The 20,422-nt window shown below is 40.8% G+C and overlaps 1 protein-coding gene across 22 annotated transcripts in view; it reads left to right on the forward strand.

The window, feature by feature from the left end:
* Nucleotides 1–20,422, forward strand: part of JAKMIP3 (Janus kinase and microtubule interacting protein 3) — a 197,999-nt gene that overhangs the window by 52,951 nt on the left and 124,626 nt on the right. For 18 of the 22 annotated variants that reach the window (XM_030570013.1, XM_030569991.1, XM_030569996.1 and 15 more), the window contains 2 exons: nt 12,998–13,089; nt 16,008–16,250. In XM_030570013.1, the coding sequence (XP_030425873.1) occupies nt 16,116–16,250 (135 nt within the window). In that variant the 5' untranslated portion in view covers nt 12,998–13,089; nt 16,008–16,115. Of the gene's footprint in view, nt 1–12,997; nt 13,090–16,007; nt 16,251–20,422 lie in introns of those variants that run through there. The other 4 variants (XM_030569992.1, XM_030569998.1, XM_030569999.1 and 1 more) reach the window with 2 other exon arrangements.

The following is a 20,422-nucleotide window of genomic DNA, read 5'->3' on the forward strand; positions in this document are numbered from 1 at the left end:
ATAACAGGTGTAGGAAGGTTCGGACACTTTTGTTTGCCAGAGTGCATGTCCCAAGTGAGCAGCCCATTTTAACTACAGTCATGCCAGCTTTCTCATGTCAGAATCCATTAACCAAATTTGTATTGATTTTCATTCAGTTGGAGCCAGATAAACTAATTTACAATTTAAATTCTAAGAGTTGCACAGTAATGTATTTTCTCTGAGAAATATGTGCACAAAAATAGCACACGATATGATTACATTAGCAGAACCTTTGGTCTAATGTGAAGCACACCCCCATAAGAAAACTCATTTTCTTGTGCTGGGATGTGCAGACTCTACAGCAATCTTAAATGAAGAATTGAGATTACTCAAGAAGAAATCCCCCATGTGTAGCATCCTGGAAGTGAGGACTCAGCCATCGGCAATGCTGCCAGTGAGTTTTTATGAGAGATTTTTCATGCAAAAGACAAACATTTGTGAGTAAACCTAAAATTATAAACGAATTCTTCAGTAAAAAGGATGGAGGAAAAATCTCTCACAATCCTTTGTCATGGTACTTGAAATTGCTAAACATTAATGGTGTGAGGTTTCTGACACATATTTGTACTGTAGACACTGTTTTATATATTTTTTAAAGTAATGTTGGAGTATTGATTTCACACACTTCAATCTCAAAAACACATTTTCCAATGAAGCTTGATCTTGAATAACAAATCAGGAGGCAAAATGAGTGATGAGTCTGACTAAAGATTGCCTATGGTGCATTATTAATGCCATCTTTAACATAATACATGCCAGGCATCGTATGCATAATATATTCTCCCAGTATCAGAAATATGAAGAGTTTACTATTCTGTTTAGATGAGGAGAGCTGACTTGCCCCATTTGACTTGCATAATTCATTCTTATTTGCAATAAAATAGGAAATTATAATAACAGAAAAAAACCATTTAAAATAAAGGCTATTAATGCACTGCCTCAGATAATCTCCCCCATACTGCCCATGTCTATGTATATGCACTGTTCTGCTATGTTTTAATGTCATTCCTCAAAGAATTTCTTCTGAAAGGCTATTTCCAAGAGCGGCAAATGAACACCAGCTACTGTAACCAGACTATTGGGGCAAATTATGAACTACTTTTACTTTTTTGTGCATGCCAGTGCGTCTCAGGCCAGAGTTCTGCCTGTTTGAACTTTTCAGAAAGTGATACACAGATTCAAAGCTCAGCTATTGCATTTTAACCAGTGTATCCTTATACAGACTTCCACAAAGACTGTTCTTGCCACAGAGTACTCTACAAAGTGTACATTACGGTGGAGGGTATGTTATTCCTTTTACAGTACCCACACGCACACACAAACAACCAAATTCTTTCTACTCTGATCTTTATTAATGATTTCTTTGTCTAGAAGGTTGCTTAAATGATGTTTTACCTGAAATGATAACTGCAGTGTCGCTCAGTTCACATCTATATTATTCTATTTTGTTGACAAACAGAAAAGTCTGGCCTGTGAATCCTTTTTACTGGGAGCAGTCAGTCCTCTCTGAGTAGCTGACACACTCTTCTTAGTTTGCTTAATCGTTTCTATAGCCATTATGGCATAAGTATGAGATATCTGCAGATAAAATAATGCATTCTCAAGATTTCTACAGTGCTGTACCTCAGAGGACTACTGAGTAGGTCCCATTGAATGAGATAAGAGATTTATAGCCTCTCATCTCATTAAGCTTTACTGCTGTTGTTCTGTTCTTTAACTAAGGGCTGGTCTACACTACGAGGGAAAATCAGTCTCAGATACGCAACTTCAGCTACGTGAATAACGTAGATGAAGTCGAAGTATCTAAGATCGAATTACCTACCATCCTCATGGCGCAGGATCGATGCCCGCGGCTCCCCATGTCGACTCTGCAACTCTGTTCGGGTTGGTGGAGTTCCAGAATCAATATAAGCGCGTTCGGGGATCAATATATCGCTTCTAGATGAGACACGATATATCGATCCCCGAGCAATCGATTGCTACCTGCCGATACAGCGGGTAGTGAAGACATAGCCTCTGAGAAAATCCTAACTTTAAAGCATCTGAAATATCTAAATGTGCCTTTCCCAGCCAAAGGGGAACAATTCCCCCTCAAACCATTCCCTCCATGGTAAACCACAAAATCTTTGTATGAGGGCGTCCCTAATAAGTAAAGATTTAAAATAACACTTAATTAGACTCAAAATATTGCAGGTATGTGATACAGCCATGTTTTCCTCGCTTTAATCTCCCAGCTAAGACTGATTGGAACTCACAGATGCTCCTGTATAAAACCACTCAACAGCTCCCCTTCAGCTTTGATTGGTTCATCTCCTGTGCTGAGAATATGCAAGACTTGCAAAACTGCCTAATGCTTCCTCTTCTAGATTTTTGTGGTCACTTTTGTAGCTGTGCTGTCTACTCTGCTTTGTACATGTACAGAGAGAAAAGCCGCTCAAATTATTCAAGGGCTGGAAAAAATCCTTTACAGGAAGAGCTCAATTTGATTAACTTATCAAAAAGACCAATAGGTATCGTGTTTGTGGTATACTATCAAAGGGAGAAAATACCAAGTGAAGGGCTCTTTAACCTAGAAGAGAAATGCATAACAATGGCTGGAAGTTGAAGTCAGACAAATTCAAATTAGAATAAGGGAAATGTTTTAGCAATGAAGGTGATTAACCATTGGTACAAACTAGCAAGGGCAGCAGCAAATTCCACATCTCTTGATGGCTTCAAATCAAAATTAGATGCCTTTCTGAAAGATGTGCTGTAGTGAAACACAAGTTATTGGTCTTAATACAGGGATCACTTGTGAAATTCCATGGCCTGTGTTATACAGGAGGTTAGATTAGGTGACCTATTGGTCCCTTCTGGCTTTAAGATCTGTGAACAAATCCATTGCTCTCCCTTTGTCAGGCCATAGCGGAAGACAGACAGACGGCAATGGATGTGTTTTAATTAGGCCACAACTTTATTCACTCAAATATCTGATGACAAATTGTACAGTGCCGGTCGTTATCTCTTCCTTAATCTTTTCCACATAATCCCCAGCCAGGAGGGGCCTGCTCTGCTGCTGAAAGCCCACCACCCTTCCTTTCCGTGAGGTGAAAGGGGGGCTATAAAAGGAGAGGGTCAGCTCCCTGCTGTTCCAAACTTAGGACCCTCAAACCCTCGTCCTCAGCTTCCTTAATGGATGCATTCCTTTAAATCCTGTTCCAATCCATGTCATCTAATAACTGTATCCGTTACATTCTGAGTACCTGCACTGGCCATCAACCACAAGGAGGCACCAGCAAAATGCCTGGCTGCCTCCTCTCTCCCACATCCCACCAGTTCCCAGATATTCACTGATTCCTTCCTTTTTATTTTAATTGAGGTGAACCATATTTGCATCTAGTGTCCGCTCCCAAGCTGCCAAAGAGTGTACGAGGGGCATCAGCTAGTTCTTCCATGCCAATTCAGGATTGCCTCCTACCCTAGGGAGAGATGTGAGCTGCCTAATGACTTGAAAACAGGGGCAGCTCTAGGCATTTTGCCGCCACAAGCACAGCAGGCAGGCTGCCTTCGGCGGCTTGCCTGCGGGAGGTCCCTGATCCTGCAGATTCGGTGGCACGTCTGTGGGAGGTCGGCCGAAGCCACACGACCAACGGACCCTCCGCAAGCATGCCGCCAAAGGCAACCTGCCTGCCGCCCTCGCAGCGACCAGCAGAGCGCCCCCCATGGCTTGCCATCCCAGGCACGCGCTTGGCATGCTGGTGCCTGGAGCCGCCCTGGTAGCTATATTTATTAGGATAGAAATTATAGTGCAGGGGTGGACAAAGTGTGGCTCTTGAGCCAAATGCAGCTTTTTTGCCATTAAAGTGTGGCTCTTGGAGTCCTCCCCCCCTTCCATTCTCCACCTACTAGACTGAGGTGAGGGGAACTCAGGACCTCTGCCTTGCAGTGGGGTGGTGGGGTAGGGGAGGGGAGTCTTGGGGCTTCAGCCCCACAGAGCACGCTGGCTGGGGCTCGGGACTTCAGCAGAAGTGGGGCAGAAGCCCTGAGCCCTGACAGGTACCTCCACGGGGCTGAAACTCCGAGCCCTGGCAGGTGCGCCCCGGCTCTCAAACCTCTGAAGATTGCTGTATGCAGCTCAGAGGATCAGTAAGTTTGGCCATCCCTGTTATAGTGGAAAGGGAGTTTATCTGTGAGTTTTATAAAGAAATATCAATACACAATGTTCTAATAAAATGCTACCAAGTTATTGAAGCTACAAAATTGACAACAATGCTAAATGTAGCAATGAAAATAAAACAAGCACTGAAACAAAATGAGTTTTTATAAATTGCGGAAATATATAAGGAGTAAGCATGTTCATTACATTTGTTAGATAACAGATATGTCTTTGGGTTTTATTAACTTCTTGGTCACCTTCTTGTTGCTTTTGTAGCAACAATTTTTTGATCTCATTAAAGTTTCACCAAGTGGTAGAGTAACCCACACTAGGGGAAGTGTGAGTCTTTGGCCCCCTCTAGTGTCTGGTTCACATAAAATAAGAGACTACTACAGCTACCAGCTAGCGGAATTTTTCCTTTTGCTCAAGTAGATATCTCATACCTTTCAGTGCTGAAGATCCTGGGTTCAAACCCTGCCGACAGCAAAAGAGGGCTTGCTATAAACAGACAGGTTTAAATATGGCCAGCTCCATGGGAAGTGGTAGTTTGAAAATATAGGCCCAGATTCTGAGTGGCACAGTATAACTTTGCATCTCACCATTGGTGCGAACGCTCACAATCAGGGCCGGCTCTAGGCCCCAGCGCGCCAAGCGTGTGCTTAGGGTGGCATGCCGCTGGGGGTGCTCTGCCGGTTGCCGGGAGGGCGGCAGACGGCTCCGGTGGACCTCCCGCAGGCGTGCCTGTGGATGCTCCACCGGAGCCATGGGACCGGCGAGCAGCAGAGCGCTCCCCGCGGTGTGCCACCGTGCTTGGGGCAGCGAAATGGTTAGAGCCAGCCCTGCTCACAATAGCTGGTCCTGGAAATATCTCCCTCAAAGTAAGGGTTTTTTCTGATGATGTAGAAAGCTCCTATACCATCACCGTGTGGATGGTGTGTAGAGGCTGTGGCATGGGCAAGGAGGAATGCCTGGGGCATCACTATGTTCTGCTGATTCCCAGCTGCCACATGTCTTTGGGGCCACTGGCAGCTGGCACATTCTAGAGCATTAAAACAGAACCTGCCTGGTGCACAACCGATTCAGGATTGAGGGAGCAAAAACGTGGTTTAAACCTGAGGTGCACTGTGCACTCCTGAGCTGTAGTTCCGCAGCAGGATCTGAATTCCCACTAGTTAAATCAGTATGTTGAATTGAAAACCTTTCCATATGCTTACATCAAAGCTGATTAATAGCCAGACTTCTAGTGACGTTTGAGGATCGTAGAGGGAACAGATCTGTTTGTTTAGTGAATGAATGTGAGGAGGGATAAGAAGAAAGGGACTACAGGGGGTCAGATTGGCATGGCAAGGGGAAAAAGGAGTGAAAAGAAGGGAATGGAGCAGAAGGGCTGGGAATGAAATAGAATGCAAGAGAGCAAAGAGTAAGAAAGATGCGGGAAAGGGATGGCTCCCTAAGACTATGTCTCAAATGTGAATTTTAGTGGATTTGTTTTTCACAGAGGATAATTCACTAAAGACCATGCTGCAGAATATAAGAATTATGTCTTTAAAACAATAAAAATAAATAAAAGTGTATGTCTGTCAGCCTGGGGCACTCTAGGAACTTTAAAAGAGAGAATGGGATTTAAGGACTGTAGATTGATCATTTGTGATGTGTTCCTTAATGATATAAATTCTAGGATTACATTTGTGCTCTTTGCTAAAACTACATCATTATCAGAGCAAAATATAGTTGTATTGCTCCAGCCTGCCACTGATGGCTTCATTCAAATGAGGAGCTGGCAAATGAGCTGCTCTCCATGTAAACTCTGTAATACTTGTATCAGAATTTTGTTCTATGGAGCTGAGCAGTATGTTTCTGGAGTTTGATCGTGGCAGGTCCTACCCTCTGGTGTTTGGAAGCAATATTCTTTTAAGACTGGTATTTATCCACTATTCCCCAGATGGTTTAATTAATCATCTGTGTACACGGACATGCACCAATAGACAACACTCTTTTTCTTCGTGTATTACAAAGCTATGACTTTTTAATACAAACCCAACAATACTTTCATAATTTCCAACAGCAATGCTTTTCCTAGTACATACAAAGAATGTCATGGACATCACTAGAAAGCTGTCTTAATCTAGCCAGTATAACTTCTTGTTATTATCCCTAGGAATAAAGGCTTAGTGCACACCCGATGGACCCATTTCTGAGCAGTCTGGTGATGCATTTTTGTGCATCCTCTCTGTATCAGCATCTCTCAATACCGAAAACTACTTAATATGGATCTCCTCCTTGTTCGTTGTATTATATGCTATATACTGATCTAGCCAGTTAGACAGCTTTGGTTAGGGTCCTGAACTCTGGAATTCACTTCCTCATATAATCCACCAGAACCCAAGTTTAGCCATTTTTAGTCAGCAATGCAAGACACATTGTCTACTGTGACTTATTTTTGTCATTTAGACCTGCAGCCAAAGGCTATTATTTCCATTTGGTTTGTGGAGGAATAGAGCTGGGATTGTATTGGGCCATGCCTCCATTCTGTGCTAGTCAATATTTTCCCTTTTATTCTTGGTAACATACCCAGATACCCCAGAGAGAGAGGTGCCATGGAATGGCTAGATTGTCACAGTCCTTACGTGGTTGCACAATGGTAGAAGGAGAAGTAAGGCTCCATTTATTCTCCTGTTTGGCCCTGCTCAGATTGTGACTCTGGCTACAGAGTTGGCAACGTAGCTGCCTGCTATGAACACGTGGAAGGGGAGGAGCAAAGTAGGAGGATAATTGGCTCAGCCCCTCCCCATTTGTTGACCAGAGTAGCGGAATGGGGCATGAGGAAAGTAGTAAGCTGCTCAATGAAAAGAGCTGAAATGATTTACTCGCCCCATTTGAGCAAGGGAGGAATTTAGACTCTGAATTACAGTTCATTCTCTGATCTGCTCCTGAGACACAGGAGCTATGTACTGCCCCTTCTCTGGGCAGATTGTAAAGTTAAAATCTATCCCTAATTAAATAAATAATTGTATTACAAAAACCTGTTTTTCTTTCATCTATTTATTATTTCTGTAGCTTCTTAACTCTGTAAAACATTTAGGGATACTAACATCTGTAAGATGCAATATCAAATGCTTATTGCTGCTTCTTTATTGTTTCTGATATAAACTCACTGATGGTTGTCAGTAAACCCTGTTGGAGTCACTTGAAACAATGTCTTCTGATGCTTCTATTTAGCTCCCAAAATATATTCTTGCAGATGAACATCAACTGATTATATTTCTTGAATCGTCAGAAAAAAATAAACTTATCCCATAGATGTGCACATTTTACAAAAGCCACTGTTAAGCTTTTCAGCTTTCAAAATTCTCAGACAGATCCTCTGTTAGTGTTAATTGGTGGAGCATCACTGAAGTCAATGGAGCTACATCAGTTTATATCAGCTAAGGATCTGGGTCTCTCCCTTGAGTCTTCACATCATCCAGTCAGTTTACAAAGAATAAGGTAAACTCAGAGCTGGGATTTAGTAATTGTGGAAATTTGAGTCCTCAAACCCAGGTGCTTTTTTCCATAACAGTGCATAGCTAACTGCTTTGAAAGAAGGCTGATATTGCAAGGAAATTGCAATTAGCGCTGTTTGAAAATCCCAGTTCCCAAAGTTTCGATTCATAAGATAGAATTATAAAACCACTGCAACCTATAGTTCAACCTGTGATTCCAGTATAGCATACTGACTCACTGATTATCCTTTGTAGTTCTTCAGAATTTGTTCCATTATAAGGGAGTCTGTTTATTCCCACAGAAGTTTCAACATGTAAACCTGTTTTTAAAGGTTTATAAATCAGCTGTAAAAAAATCACTCATTATTATTGTATTAGAGGGGAGGAAAAGTTTGAGATCAAAATAGTCCTATATGGTCAAAGGCTGATTGAACCATATGTGATATATTTTTGCTGTGCAGGAGTCCACCATTTTTACTGATTTCATAACATGTTCGCCAGTGCTATCCGATTGCCATAAAAATAAACAAATTACTGTGCAAAGTACTATACTTAGGAAGGAAAAATCAAATACAAAATGGGGAATAATTAGTAGTACTGAAGAGAAGGATCTGGGAGTTATAGTGGATCTCTAACTCAGTGTGAGCCAACAATGTGATATAGTTGTGAAAAAGGCTAATATTATTCTTGGGTGCATTAACAGGAGTGTCATATATAAGACACAGGAAGTAATTGTTCTGTTCTAATTGGTACTGGTGAGGCCTCAGCTGGAGCATTATGTTCAGTTTTGTGTGCCACACTTTAAGAAAGATGTGAACAAATTGGAGCGAGTTCACAAGACAGCAACAAAAGTGATAAAAGTTTTAGAAGGCATGATCTCTGAAGAAAGGTTAAAACAACTGAGCATGTTTATTCTAGACACAAGAAGATGTTGAGGGTGATATGTTTTCAAATATGTTAAGATCTGTTATAAAGAGGACTGTGATCAATTGTCCTCCATGTCCACTGGCGGTAGGACAAGAAGTCATCAGCTTAATATGCTGCAAGGGAGATCAGATATTTGGGAAAACTTTCTATTATAAGGATAGTTAAGCTCAGGAATAGGTCACAAAGGGAGGTTGTGGAATCCGCATCACTGGAAGTTCTTAAGAACAAATTAGAGAAACAGGGATGGTGTAGGCATACTTGGTCCTACCTTGGTACAGGGGGAATGAACTATATGAATTCTCAAGGTCCCTTTCACCTCAACATTTCTATGAAATTCATCAAATCCCAGCTAACTCAGTATGGAATGTCTTCTACTCAGCAGGATGCTTGCTGGTCATGCTCACTGATGTGAAACCTTCCCCACCAGACATGCAACCCTTCCACTTCACTTTCTCCACCCACTTTCCTGAGAATTTGAGAACATGAACTTGTAACCATAGAGCCAGTTTCACTCCCTCTGTTTCAGGGAGGTACAGCTTGCATCAACACATGCCCCTGGAGGGAGCCACACCCTTGGGAGGGCAGGCATTGTTTCCATACCTGCCCTTCTGCTCCCAAGCTTTCTATCTCAGTGCTAGTTTCTTGCAGATGTGTTGAAGCACTGCCACAGCCTCCTCTCCAGTACATTCTTCCCCATTGGAGGACCAGCTCCAGATTCTATGCCAGTGGACATGCAAGTTGATGTGGCCTATTCCCCAAAGTCCCTATATGCTGTCTCAGTATTAGCTGGACAATCTTCACCTGAGGTATATGCTGTCTCAGTATTATCTGGACAATCCTCACCTGAGGCTCTAGGTTCACAGCACACTTACTTGAGTGCCAAAAGGTAGGGAAAGTTGGTTTTCTGTTACTCTACAGGTTTGTCTGGCACTAAAAAATTTGGAGTAGATTTGTAACTCTTACCAACTCTGATCAAATTCTTGTTAGTTTTGATCATCTTAATCCTCACATATCATTAGTAGCTACATTCAAATGTTCTCATTATGTTTCTTTCACTTCTAATTAAATGGCTCTAAGATAATCTTTATGTAACTCTTTTTGTACCAGGTCTGTTATTTGAGGGGTGTCAGGAGGAGACAGTTGCCCTCTGGGAAAATCTCATTATTCTGTTAGCATGCTGCTCAGCTTGACATTGTGCTTCTCCTGATAGTATATGTGTGCATGAACCAGTAGGAGCTGAAAACTTATTGTAACTTCCCCTCCATTTTAAACAGTCTCAAATGTATAAGCTCAAAGTGATATCCTGGTTATTCTCTGACAATAATATTGTCATCTGCAACTCTAAACATATTTTTATATTCTCAATACAATACAAAATTATAAGACTTTGTTGTACTCTCTCTCTTGGGGATGTGCCCATCCTGCACACTGAGTGAGGTAGTGGGTCCAGTTGGGGAAAAATAATAATCAAAAGTGATTATGTGTATTTAAAGAGTGCATTAGTGTATCAGACTGTATCATATGCACACGGGGCAGAATTAAAGCCTCAGTCCTGCAGGGATATGTGTGTGTGTGGCCGGGGAAGAAGGAGTCTGCCTATGTGGAGCAATTGCAGGATCAGGCTTTAAGGTTGCACTGGCATTTCCTAAACTTCAAGGCCTTGACTCTACATCTTTATTAGCATTCTTTTATCATATGTGTATATAAATAGAAGGGGGAGGCAGGAAACTGTTAAAAGAACAGGTCTTGAACTTGTCTCTTCTGCATTTGAATCAGGTAGCTTTCTCCTCCATGCTGCCATGGCCCAGCAGGGACTTTAGTGCCGTCACAGAGAGAGAGGCTCACTGCTCTCAGTTCTGATGCTGGGTCCTGGCTGCAGCAGCACAGAGCTGCAATTTCAGAGAAAGTCTTGTTTGGCCATGGGCTGGAGCATGCCCAGTACAGACAAAATCTTTGGGGGATAGCTGTAAAATTCAGCAAGGATCAACCGTGCACGTTGGAACTGCAATTTTTTACAAAGGCTTATAACTGGACAGATTTTTCATGGGGATGGCAAAAGGCACATCTCTGATACAAAGGGTCACTCCCTGCCAAATTTCTACTCCCTGCTCCAAAGAATGGGGGCACTAGAGCTATCCAAAGAAAATGTCACCAGAATTTAACATGGGCAAAACAACATATTTTCCATTAGCCTCATTCTCAGAAACAGCTGAACTATTTTGGCTGCTATTTAAATAAACAAATAATCAGCCTGAGACAGACATGTGCTATGGAAATTTTCAGCCCAAATGGGTTAACTTTTGGCAAAATTATAAGCAACTGAAAAAAAAGTCTTAAAATGAGACATATCAGGCGGTCTTAATAACAGGGGGTGCTACCATATATTTGGTTATGAAAAAAAACAATGTTTATTTAAGAATCATTAGCTCTCTTTTGCCAGGGGTGACTCTATGTTTTTTGCCACCCCAAGCATGGCAGTCTGGAAGCCTTTGTCGGCATTTCTGTGGGAGGTCCGCTGGTCATGCAGATTCAGTGGCTGCTCTGCGGGTGATCTGCCGGTCCTGCGCCTTCAGCCACTGAATTGCCACCAAAGCCACGAGACTGGTGGACCTCCCACAGAAATGCCACCAAAGGCTACCTGACTGCCGCCTTCACGACAACTGGCAACGCTCCCCCCCACAACTCCTGGCTTGCTGCCTCAGGCATGCGCTTGCTGCACTGGTGCCTGGAGCCACCCCTGTCTTTTGCACAGGAGAGAGGCTGGAATTTGATAGCCTGTACAGGGACATGAAACCCAGCTTCACAGAGGCTCCCTTTGCAACACATAGCAGCAGCTCTTTGGGTTCAAAACTGACAGGGTTTTGTGAGATGGGGCTGTGCTGCTACATAGATAACTATTCACGCCGATGTGCTGATTGTGGAATGGGTTTGGCTACATAGCCCCCATCATCACCTATAGTGTCCCACAGCTGTTAGGTTAGTCTGTAGTGCTCCTAGTAACACAGAGTTTATAGTACTTTTATGTTTAGCTCATTGTATCAATTATTTGATTTTGTATCCAGTACCCAATTTTAAAAAAATTGAGTCCCAGTCTGTCAGAAAAATAAACCCATCTGAATAAAACTAATCTCATAAATATTAGTTTTCTTCAGATTGTTATTTATCTGATATTCAAATTTAAACTGCTATCAGGTTGTTTTATATGCTTCTAATCTGCTCAGGATCTAAAACAACCCATGACCACACCTACTGTGTCCATCTTTGCAACAAATGGCTTAAGCAAATTACAGTAATATGCATGAATACTTTATTATTACAGTAGAATCAGTGCCTGTGGCTACAGACTGTTCCAGTTTTGGTCTATATGAACTGAAGTTTTTCATAGTGAAAATCCTCTGGCGTATGACAAGCACTACAGTAATAGATCTCATTAGTGAAAGAAGCAAAAATTTTGAATGCTAAAGAAGGCTAGGTTTACCAAATTGTAGAATTTTCTTACAATATCAGCAGCTTTTGTTTGCTTTTTCTGTAAATTGTATTCAACCAAAAATATATTAAAAGAGCTTTCAGGTTGCAGAATCAAGTACTCAGAAGTTAGGAAATGCCATAATTAAGGTTGCTCGTACAATCTTAATTCAGCTCTCTAGTGCAGGGGTCGGCAACCTTTCAGAACTGCTGTGCCGAGTCTTCATTTATTCACTTTAATTTAAGGTTTCGCGTGTCAATAATACATTTTAACATTTTTAGAAGGTCTCTTTCTATGTCTATAATATATAACTAAACTATTGCTGTATGTTAAGAAAACAAGGTTTTTTAAATGTTTAAGCAGCTTCATTTAAATTAAATTAAAATGCAGAGCCTCTCGGACTGGTGGCCAGGACTCGGGCAGCGTGAGTGCCACTGAAAATCAGCTCACGTGCCGCCTTCGGCACCCGTGCCATAGGTTGCCTACCCCTGCTCTAGTGCATATGCGAGTCTTTCATTACATGATCACATGCTATTTTTTCCAGTCTTCCACATCTCCCTCCAAGTTCCAGTCTCTCTCTCCAGCCAGTCCCAGTCTGTATACACACCATTCTTTGTCCAAGCTATTTTCCACTGCTTCCAGTAGCTCCCAGTCCTGCCCCCAAGCCTTTTCTACTCTCACAATCTCCTAAACCCAGTCTCCTTGCCAGTCCTATTAACCCATGTGCAATGAGTTGAAAGATCCTGCAAACAATTACGTGTGCTTAACTTTAAGCAGATGAGTTGTTCCGTTCAAGACCGTTGGATACTCACATGTTTAAAGTTAAGCACACATATAACTATTTGCAGGAGTGGGGCCCTAAAGCTGAACTACAAACAAAACAAAAGCAGGCTTTGTTTCTGCCCTTTATGTATAAAGATCTCCCCAGAAAGCTTTACAAAAAATCTGTTTGTGTTTTCCCCATAGAAATATTGGAAATAATGGAACATTGTAATTGAAAAGCGCTTGCCTTCCAAGAGAGTTGGGAGAGAATGTTGAATCTTTCTTCTACATCCCAGGTAAAAGTCTGGACCAGCTGAAGCTCAGGTTTCAGCCTGGAAACAAGATGTCATTATTCAGATTTCTAAGATTTTTTGAAGTTCTTCAGGGGAAAATAAGGAAATCGGGAAGTAAAATTATTGATATTTCTATTATAAAGAAGAAAAACAATTTAAAGAAATATTTGTCATCTTTATGTATAAAGGAGCAGTAAAGATAGATGATGGTTGTTGCTTTGTGTGTGTGTGTTGTGGTTCACCTTTAAAGAAAGAAGGAAATGGGCTTCCTCACCCATAGTCCAAAGAGAGTGCAGAAAGGAGCATCCATTTCTTCTCTTTAACACGCTATCTTGATCTCTCTGTCATTAACATTCCCCCATGGAGATCAAGTTGAACCACTAACACTCAGTAATAGATTACTTGCTCCCAGGTTGTTGGCATTCTGCTGCAAACCTGTCTGTAGGGCCCTACCAAATTCAGGGTCCATTTTGGTCAATTTCACAGGCATAGGATTTAAAAAATAATAAATTTCATGATTTCAGCTATTTAAATCTGAAATTCCACAGTGCTGTAATTGTAGGCCTGCTCAACCAAAAAGGAAATGTGGGAGGTGGGGTCGCAAGGTTAATGTAGGGGGGTTGCAGTACTGCTACCTTACTTCTGTGCCGCTGCTGGTGGTGGCGCTGCCTTCAGAGATGGGCAGCTGAAGAGCTACAGCTGCTGGGCAAGAGCCCAGCACTCAAGGCATTTCTGCGCTTATTTCTGCAACCGCCACTTTCTGGCCACCCAGCTCTGAAGGCAGCACAGAAGTACAGGTGATGATACCGCAACCCCCCTAAAATAACCTGGGGACCACACCCTGGAACTCCCTTTTGGGTCAGGATCTCCGTGGAATCTGTATAGTATATAGTAAAAGCACACAAAAGATCAGATTTCACGGGGTGGACCAGATTTCACAGTCTATGATGCGTTTTTCATGGCCAAGAATTTGGTGGGGCCCTACCTACCAGCTATTACAGTGGGCCTCAGGTTCTTCAGGGCAGGACTTTCTAACCCAGCCCCACCCATTCTGGGGTGTGGGGTCCTCTGACCTGGTCCTAATGAGACTGAAAGTTACAGCTATATAATATCTGTTGTTGTTGCTGACCAGGCTGCTAGAGAAAACAACTTTGATTCAAAACAACTTTTCACTGTGAAATTTGAATTAATTTATACTAAAAAAGGGTTACATTTTAAAAGGTCAGAATCCAAATACAGTGTTTTGAAATGATCAAACATTTTGCCTGACCTGCTCCAAAATGTTTATTCTCTTCCGATTTTCATTTTGTGGAAATATTTGAGATTTTTGACTTTTTGTTCTGTTTCAAGATGAAAAAACATTTTTGAATCTCAGACTCTCCTGGGATGAAAACAAATGCTTCCTGCCCAGCTCTATTAAAGTGGCAAGAGACATGAAGTACAATGGGAATTTGGCAATATTCAGACATGATGCTCACATCTAAGCAGCAGAGTGAAAGAGGAATAAAAGGAAACCTTGGCAGCAGTCAGGATAATTAGGAATCTTTAGTTCGCACATAAATGTGGAATGGCTACAGTGTTTTAAAAAGATACTTTTGTTATAAAAACAGCAGCTTCAGAAAATTTTACTTTGAGTGAAAGAAGAAACAGACAAACAGGGGCATTGACTTATAAGATCACACAATGTGTCCACATCCTCCTGACTTAGTAAAAGACCATGAATGGACTGAGTTCAACATTCTGAATAGTCTTTTCTGACAACTTTTTGTTGTTATGAAATGACATATGCTCAAGCTACTGAAAAATAGAACTGTAATTATAGATCATGGGGAAGAAATGAGGCACTTTGAGTGACTTGTTGATAACTTATGTAGCACAGAGTTTTGTTCCCATAGCTAGACAAATACTTTTCATGGATGGTCTGTAAACTAAGAGTTGTGTGAAATTGGATCACATACAGACAAATCTAATAACTGCTCTTCTTGGGTAAAATTTGCCTTTGTACAGAAAGCACAAGGCTTATTCATCATGTAAGCTTGACGTCAGCCCCCAAAAGAGGGTATTGTACATAGGCTTTATGCTGTACCTTTCTGCACAGAGGTGAATTTCATCCAGTTTGACAAATATGTTTATTTTAGCTTTATTTTTCTTTGCCAGGAACATAGAAAAGAAATAATCCTACCAAATCTCTGATACGCAGAATGTGTTCAGCAGTTCCCTGTCCCCCACCCCCCAAAAAAGTGGGTGGTAACTATTATTTTCAGTAACTCTACTGACCTTACCTCAAGAGTATTGACTTATAAGATCTTTTATTTTCATTGATAAGTTGGCATCCTAATTTCTACACATACTCTATTGTACATTCTGTGTATGCTTAATTATGCTTTCCTCAATTTAGAAGTTTTATTATGGAACAATCTTGGGTCACACTACTACCAGTGGGTGACATTAAAGTAGTGGAGAGACAAGATGGGCGAGGTAATATCTTTTACTGGACTAGCTTCTGTTGGTGAGAGATACAAGCTTTAGAGCTTACACAGAGCTTGTCTTCAGGTCTCTTCTTCTATAGTTAACATACAGTCCAAAGGGGACTCTCCAAAGCACTGCCTGTCTTTATAATATCATTGTTGTAGTCTGTTATTTGAAACTTAATTCATCCTCATAAATACATGAAAATTAAAAATTTTGTTCACGGTTGTTTATCATAATCTTACCGAGATGTGTAAGTTGATACACTCAGGGAAAACTGCGGGCCATTAGTCACTGTGACAGATTTTATTACTCTGAAGTAACTTCTCATGAACTGCTTTGAAATCTTGTCTGAAGTCACTACAATGAATCTTGCATTAGTCTTATTTGCTAATTGTGGAGCCCGCTAAACTCTGGCACTTTCATGGCAGTTGTGATTTCCCTCTTTCTAGGTGAATAAGAAAATGTAGTGGACAGAAGCAAGGAAGAGAAACCTCAAGTGGTGGAACGGAGGGTTCTCTCTGCTTGGGATTTTACCCTCCTCGTCACGCTGCCTCACAATGTCAAAGAAGAGTGCTAGCAGCCGAGCTAAGGGAGAAAAACCTGATGCCTTAGCTGCCTTACAAGCTGCCAATGAAGAGCTCAGGACAAAACTCACAGACATTCAAATAGAGCTCCAACAAGAAAAGAGTAAGGTGTGCATCTTTTTTTCCATTAATTAAAGAAAAGAATATCTTGTTATTTTCTAAACACCTCTCCTTCCCAGCCCCACACAGTGGCGGGTGAGGTACAGTGTTATTTGATAGTCACTGTATAGCATTTTTTCATACACAGGGTCAGAACTAGCCATGCCTTGCTATGTTTTGTTGCTGTGCATTGTGTGTGCTCATAATCTGGGAAAAATTCATAATCTGAGTAAATTAGATTCAGGATTTGCAATACATCTCAATAAAATGTTGAGCATTTTTGTTAGAAGGTTGCTCATGAAATAGTGCAGTAAATTTTACATGGGGTTCCTTTAATTTTTAGTTTTGGTATGAAACCTACAAATTATGTTTGCACTATATTTTTGCACAAATCCATGTCTGGATTAATTATTTAGTAGCTTCTCTAATTGGCCCCCCGGTGGTGGAAGACGCTGTATTATCAGCAGGTACTATACATCAGAAAAAGAAGGGAGGATACCATCATTAATTTGTTAAAGATACACATCAAACAAGTAGGCATGGTAATTTGTGCTCAGGACAATTTGTTCTTTAATTCTGAGCAATGGTAGCAAATTAGACTAACTGGTTGTGTATTCAGAAGCATGAAGCTTGGAGTTGCTTTTAGAATAATGTACTGAAAACTATTTGTGACCTTTTTTAGGAGTGGTAAATCTATTTTGTGCCTTACATGGCAAAATTCTGAAACAGATTCTGCATATAGCAAATTGTTAGAATATATGTAAATTTACCAACTTTACTAGCATTCTGTGCAAGGCAGACAGAGAAGATCATGATTTTAAAAACTGCATCAGTTGTATTTCAAGTTGTGATATGAGCTAAAAGACTGTATTCCCTACACATGTTAGAATCCATCTGTTCATCATATTCATCTGGTACTTTCAGGGTTACAGCCTTTTGGTGGAAAAGCAAAGGAGTATAAATATCAAATTCCTTAGCAACCAGTGTCTCAGATGCATAGTGAATACTTGATACAGAAGGAAATGAAGTTGCAAAACAGTATAGCTAAATGCCAGCAAAAGCTACATGAAAATAAGCATCTATCTCAAACCCGACAGATGGCATGTTGGTAGCAGTAGGCTCAATGCTGTCCAAATCTTTTGTCTCTCTCATGAATACTTTTCCACTAAATGTTTACATTTTTTATCTTCCTTGCAGACAATGTGCTTGATACAGGGATTATTCTCATCCTTTACTTTTTCACAATTATAGCAATTGTGTCTGGGTTTTCTGCTAACAACCCATCAAGCTGGATGCACGTTACTATTCTAGATCAAGCTCCAAGATTTCCAATCCCCAGTCCCAAAACCAAGCCAGTTTTGATTTGTGCCTCTATAGACCAACAAGCCACGAAGTCTGGATCTGAATTTCAAGATATAAGGGTGTTTTGGAGCCAGGATTTAGCCAATCTGTTAATTATGGTTTAATGAATTTGCTACAATTAAGTTTCCCCCATCTCAATTAATTGGGTGTTAGTATTTACAAAGCATTTAATTTTTCAGAAGAGCTAAGATGCAATGTAAAGTACACCTACTTCAGCAGGAACAGATACGCACTTTGCATTTTAACATAATTTGCATCATTACTTGACCATGTCGAATACAGACCTTATTCTCAAGGTGGTTTCCAAGATTATACATTGATTGAAAAACACACCTGTTCATCATTCTGTTGTGGACAAGAAAGCTCAGATAATTCAGACTGAGTACGGCTTTGTCCACTTTCACTGTTTAATACATCTCTTTCAGCGAGGAGATCTGGTGAGTTCATACTGCATTTTTGAACTGATATACAATTTGGCTCTGTTCAGGCTCCTATGTGCTCATAGTATTTGAAAGCATTTTTCAGTAATAGCTTAGTTGTTTGAGCATTAGCCTGCTAAACCCAGGGTTGTGAGTTCAATCCTTGAGGGGGCCATTTAGGGATCTGGGGCAAAAATCTGTCTGGGGATTGGTCCTGCTTTGAGCAGGAGGTTGGACTAGATGACCTCCTGAGGTCCCTTCCAACCCTGATATTCTATGATTCTATGAATTATATATTACAGTGACTGACTGTGTAGGATAGCATGACAGTTATGTGTTCAACAGTTGTACGTGTACACACACACACACACTCCCCTGTATTACTGAGAGAATAAATGTATTGTTACACAGAAGATCTGGAGTATTCCCTGCAATTTTTGAAATGTGCCATAATATCTTTTATTTCAGCTGGACAGCCATAAAAGATGGGCAGAAAGGGCTTTAGTTTAGCCACTAATAAACTGGCTAATTCCTAAATGTTTAACACCTTGGACACTAGTTAATTTCTAAGGATTAAGAGGTGGTCACTGTGAGCTCTGAGGGGAGAGGGAGTGTTTCTTGAGTTGAGGCTAGTTTTGGAATCTTATCTTCATTAAGTGCTGACTAGTCCTGGCCCCATCTGCTAGAAGCATCTTCTTCCAGTCCTGGCCTACTCTCTTGTGTGCCTCACTTCCCTTCCTCTGCAGCCAGTTTGTGTTCCTTCCGTTCGAGAATAAGCAGGAAGAGTTGGAATCATTTCAGAATCAAATCAGGCATCTGGAGAGCACAAGTTCTTTTCATTTAGACACAACTCCATTTTCCAGTGTCATGACTTATTTTCATCTACTGCACTAGGACTGTGTGTATCCTTTGTTCTATTTCTATTGCCTTCTGCTGCCTACTTGGCCAACAGTCTTGTCGAGCAAAGCCAACAGTCTTTTCTTGGTAACACGTGCCTCAAAATGGATGGGACGACTGAGGCCAACATTTTCTGAAACTCTTCAGAAATCATGTTTTCACTGGCACTTAATTTGAGACAGCAGAATAGTAGTTTAAAGGTTGGGATGGGAACAGAGAGAGGAAAATGGTTAGAGAATGACAGGAGAGATGACTTAGAAGAGAGATGGAGAGGGAGAGAATACGCTGAGAGAGTGTTTGTAGGGGCCAGACCTCTGAGATCTTCAGCTTTCTTCCTGTAACCCCAGGGTGTAATGGAGCCAGAGTTTGTTGACTTTCAAGCATGGTGCAAAGCCTATTTGTTTATCCAAGACTTTTTTTCAGAGAAACAGGGTTGATTAGGAGATTTTCAGGTTAGGAGGGAAGATCTTACATTTTAGAATAAGAACAATGTTGGTGTTGGCAATGGGTAAACTATATAGATGATGTACTGTGTGAGTATAATGTAAATAGTTGACACTCAGAGCATTGGATAAGTATATTTTATGAAATTAATCTGGTGGAAGCGTGTCCTTGGCCAAGTCACTTAACCTCTATTTTCTTCAGTGTGCCTGTCTATTTAATGTGGATGATAATACTTACCTATATATTTACATTATATTAATTAATGTGTATAAGGCACTTAGAGATCTGTGGATGAAAGGTTCCTAGAATTGCAAAGGATTATTATTTGTTTGATTGATTGTGCTAAAATCAGGACAAAATCAGGATGTTGTCTTTCAGGCTTTTATCTTCATTACTGATCATTTACAAAGGGCTGTTAATTTTGTTTCTGTTTTTCCAAGCCTAATTATGTTTCATGTTGTGTTGACCTTTAGAGATGTTTGGTCTTTTCCTTTGGCTTACTGGTGTCCTTTCTCTTATTTTCATAAATTACCTTCTCCAATGAGGAATTATCCTATTTATAATACCGCATGGCTATTTCTCAAGAGAGATTTATACATCTATCTGATGCAGATCTCATATCTTCAGAGTTTCCTCCTTTATGAACTTGTTTTAGGGTCAACACAGTTACAATAACACTGTGAAGCATAGCAGTGTTTTCTCTACTGCTTTGGGGAGAATCTAGATCCCAAGAATCTAGTCTAGTTTACTTTGGAGAAGGATAGATTCAGAGTGCAGACAGCTAATATATATGTTTTGGGTAATGTGGGCATATGTCACAAATGCTGTTGGATGGTCTTGTTTCACAGCCTTCAGGTTATTGGTGGGAACTTTGTTATAGGAACAGTGTAGTTTTGGAGTTAGATTTAAACATTCAATACAATTATATTTATGAGTGCTGCTGAAGGAAATTTGTTTTTTGTTTTGTTTTTTTCCCGCAAAAATGAAAGATGCGAGTTTCCTTATCACCAAAGGAAGATCCAGCTCCCATTGAAACAAATAGGAGTCTATTGATTTCAA

This window comes from Gopherus evgoodei, chromosome 7, assembly GCF_007399415.2.
Source record: "Gopherus evgoodei ecotype Sinaloan lineage chromosome 7, rGopEvg1_v1.p, whole genome shotgun sequence".
Classification (NCBI taxonomy): domain Eukaryota; kingdom Metazoa; phylum Chordata; order Testudines; family Testudinidae; genus Gopherus; species Gopherus evgoodei.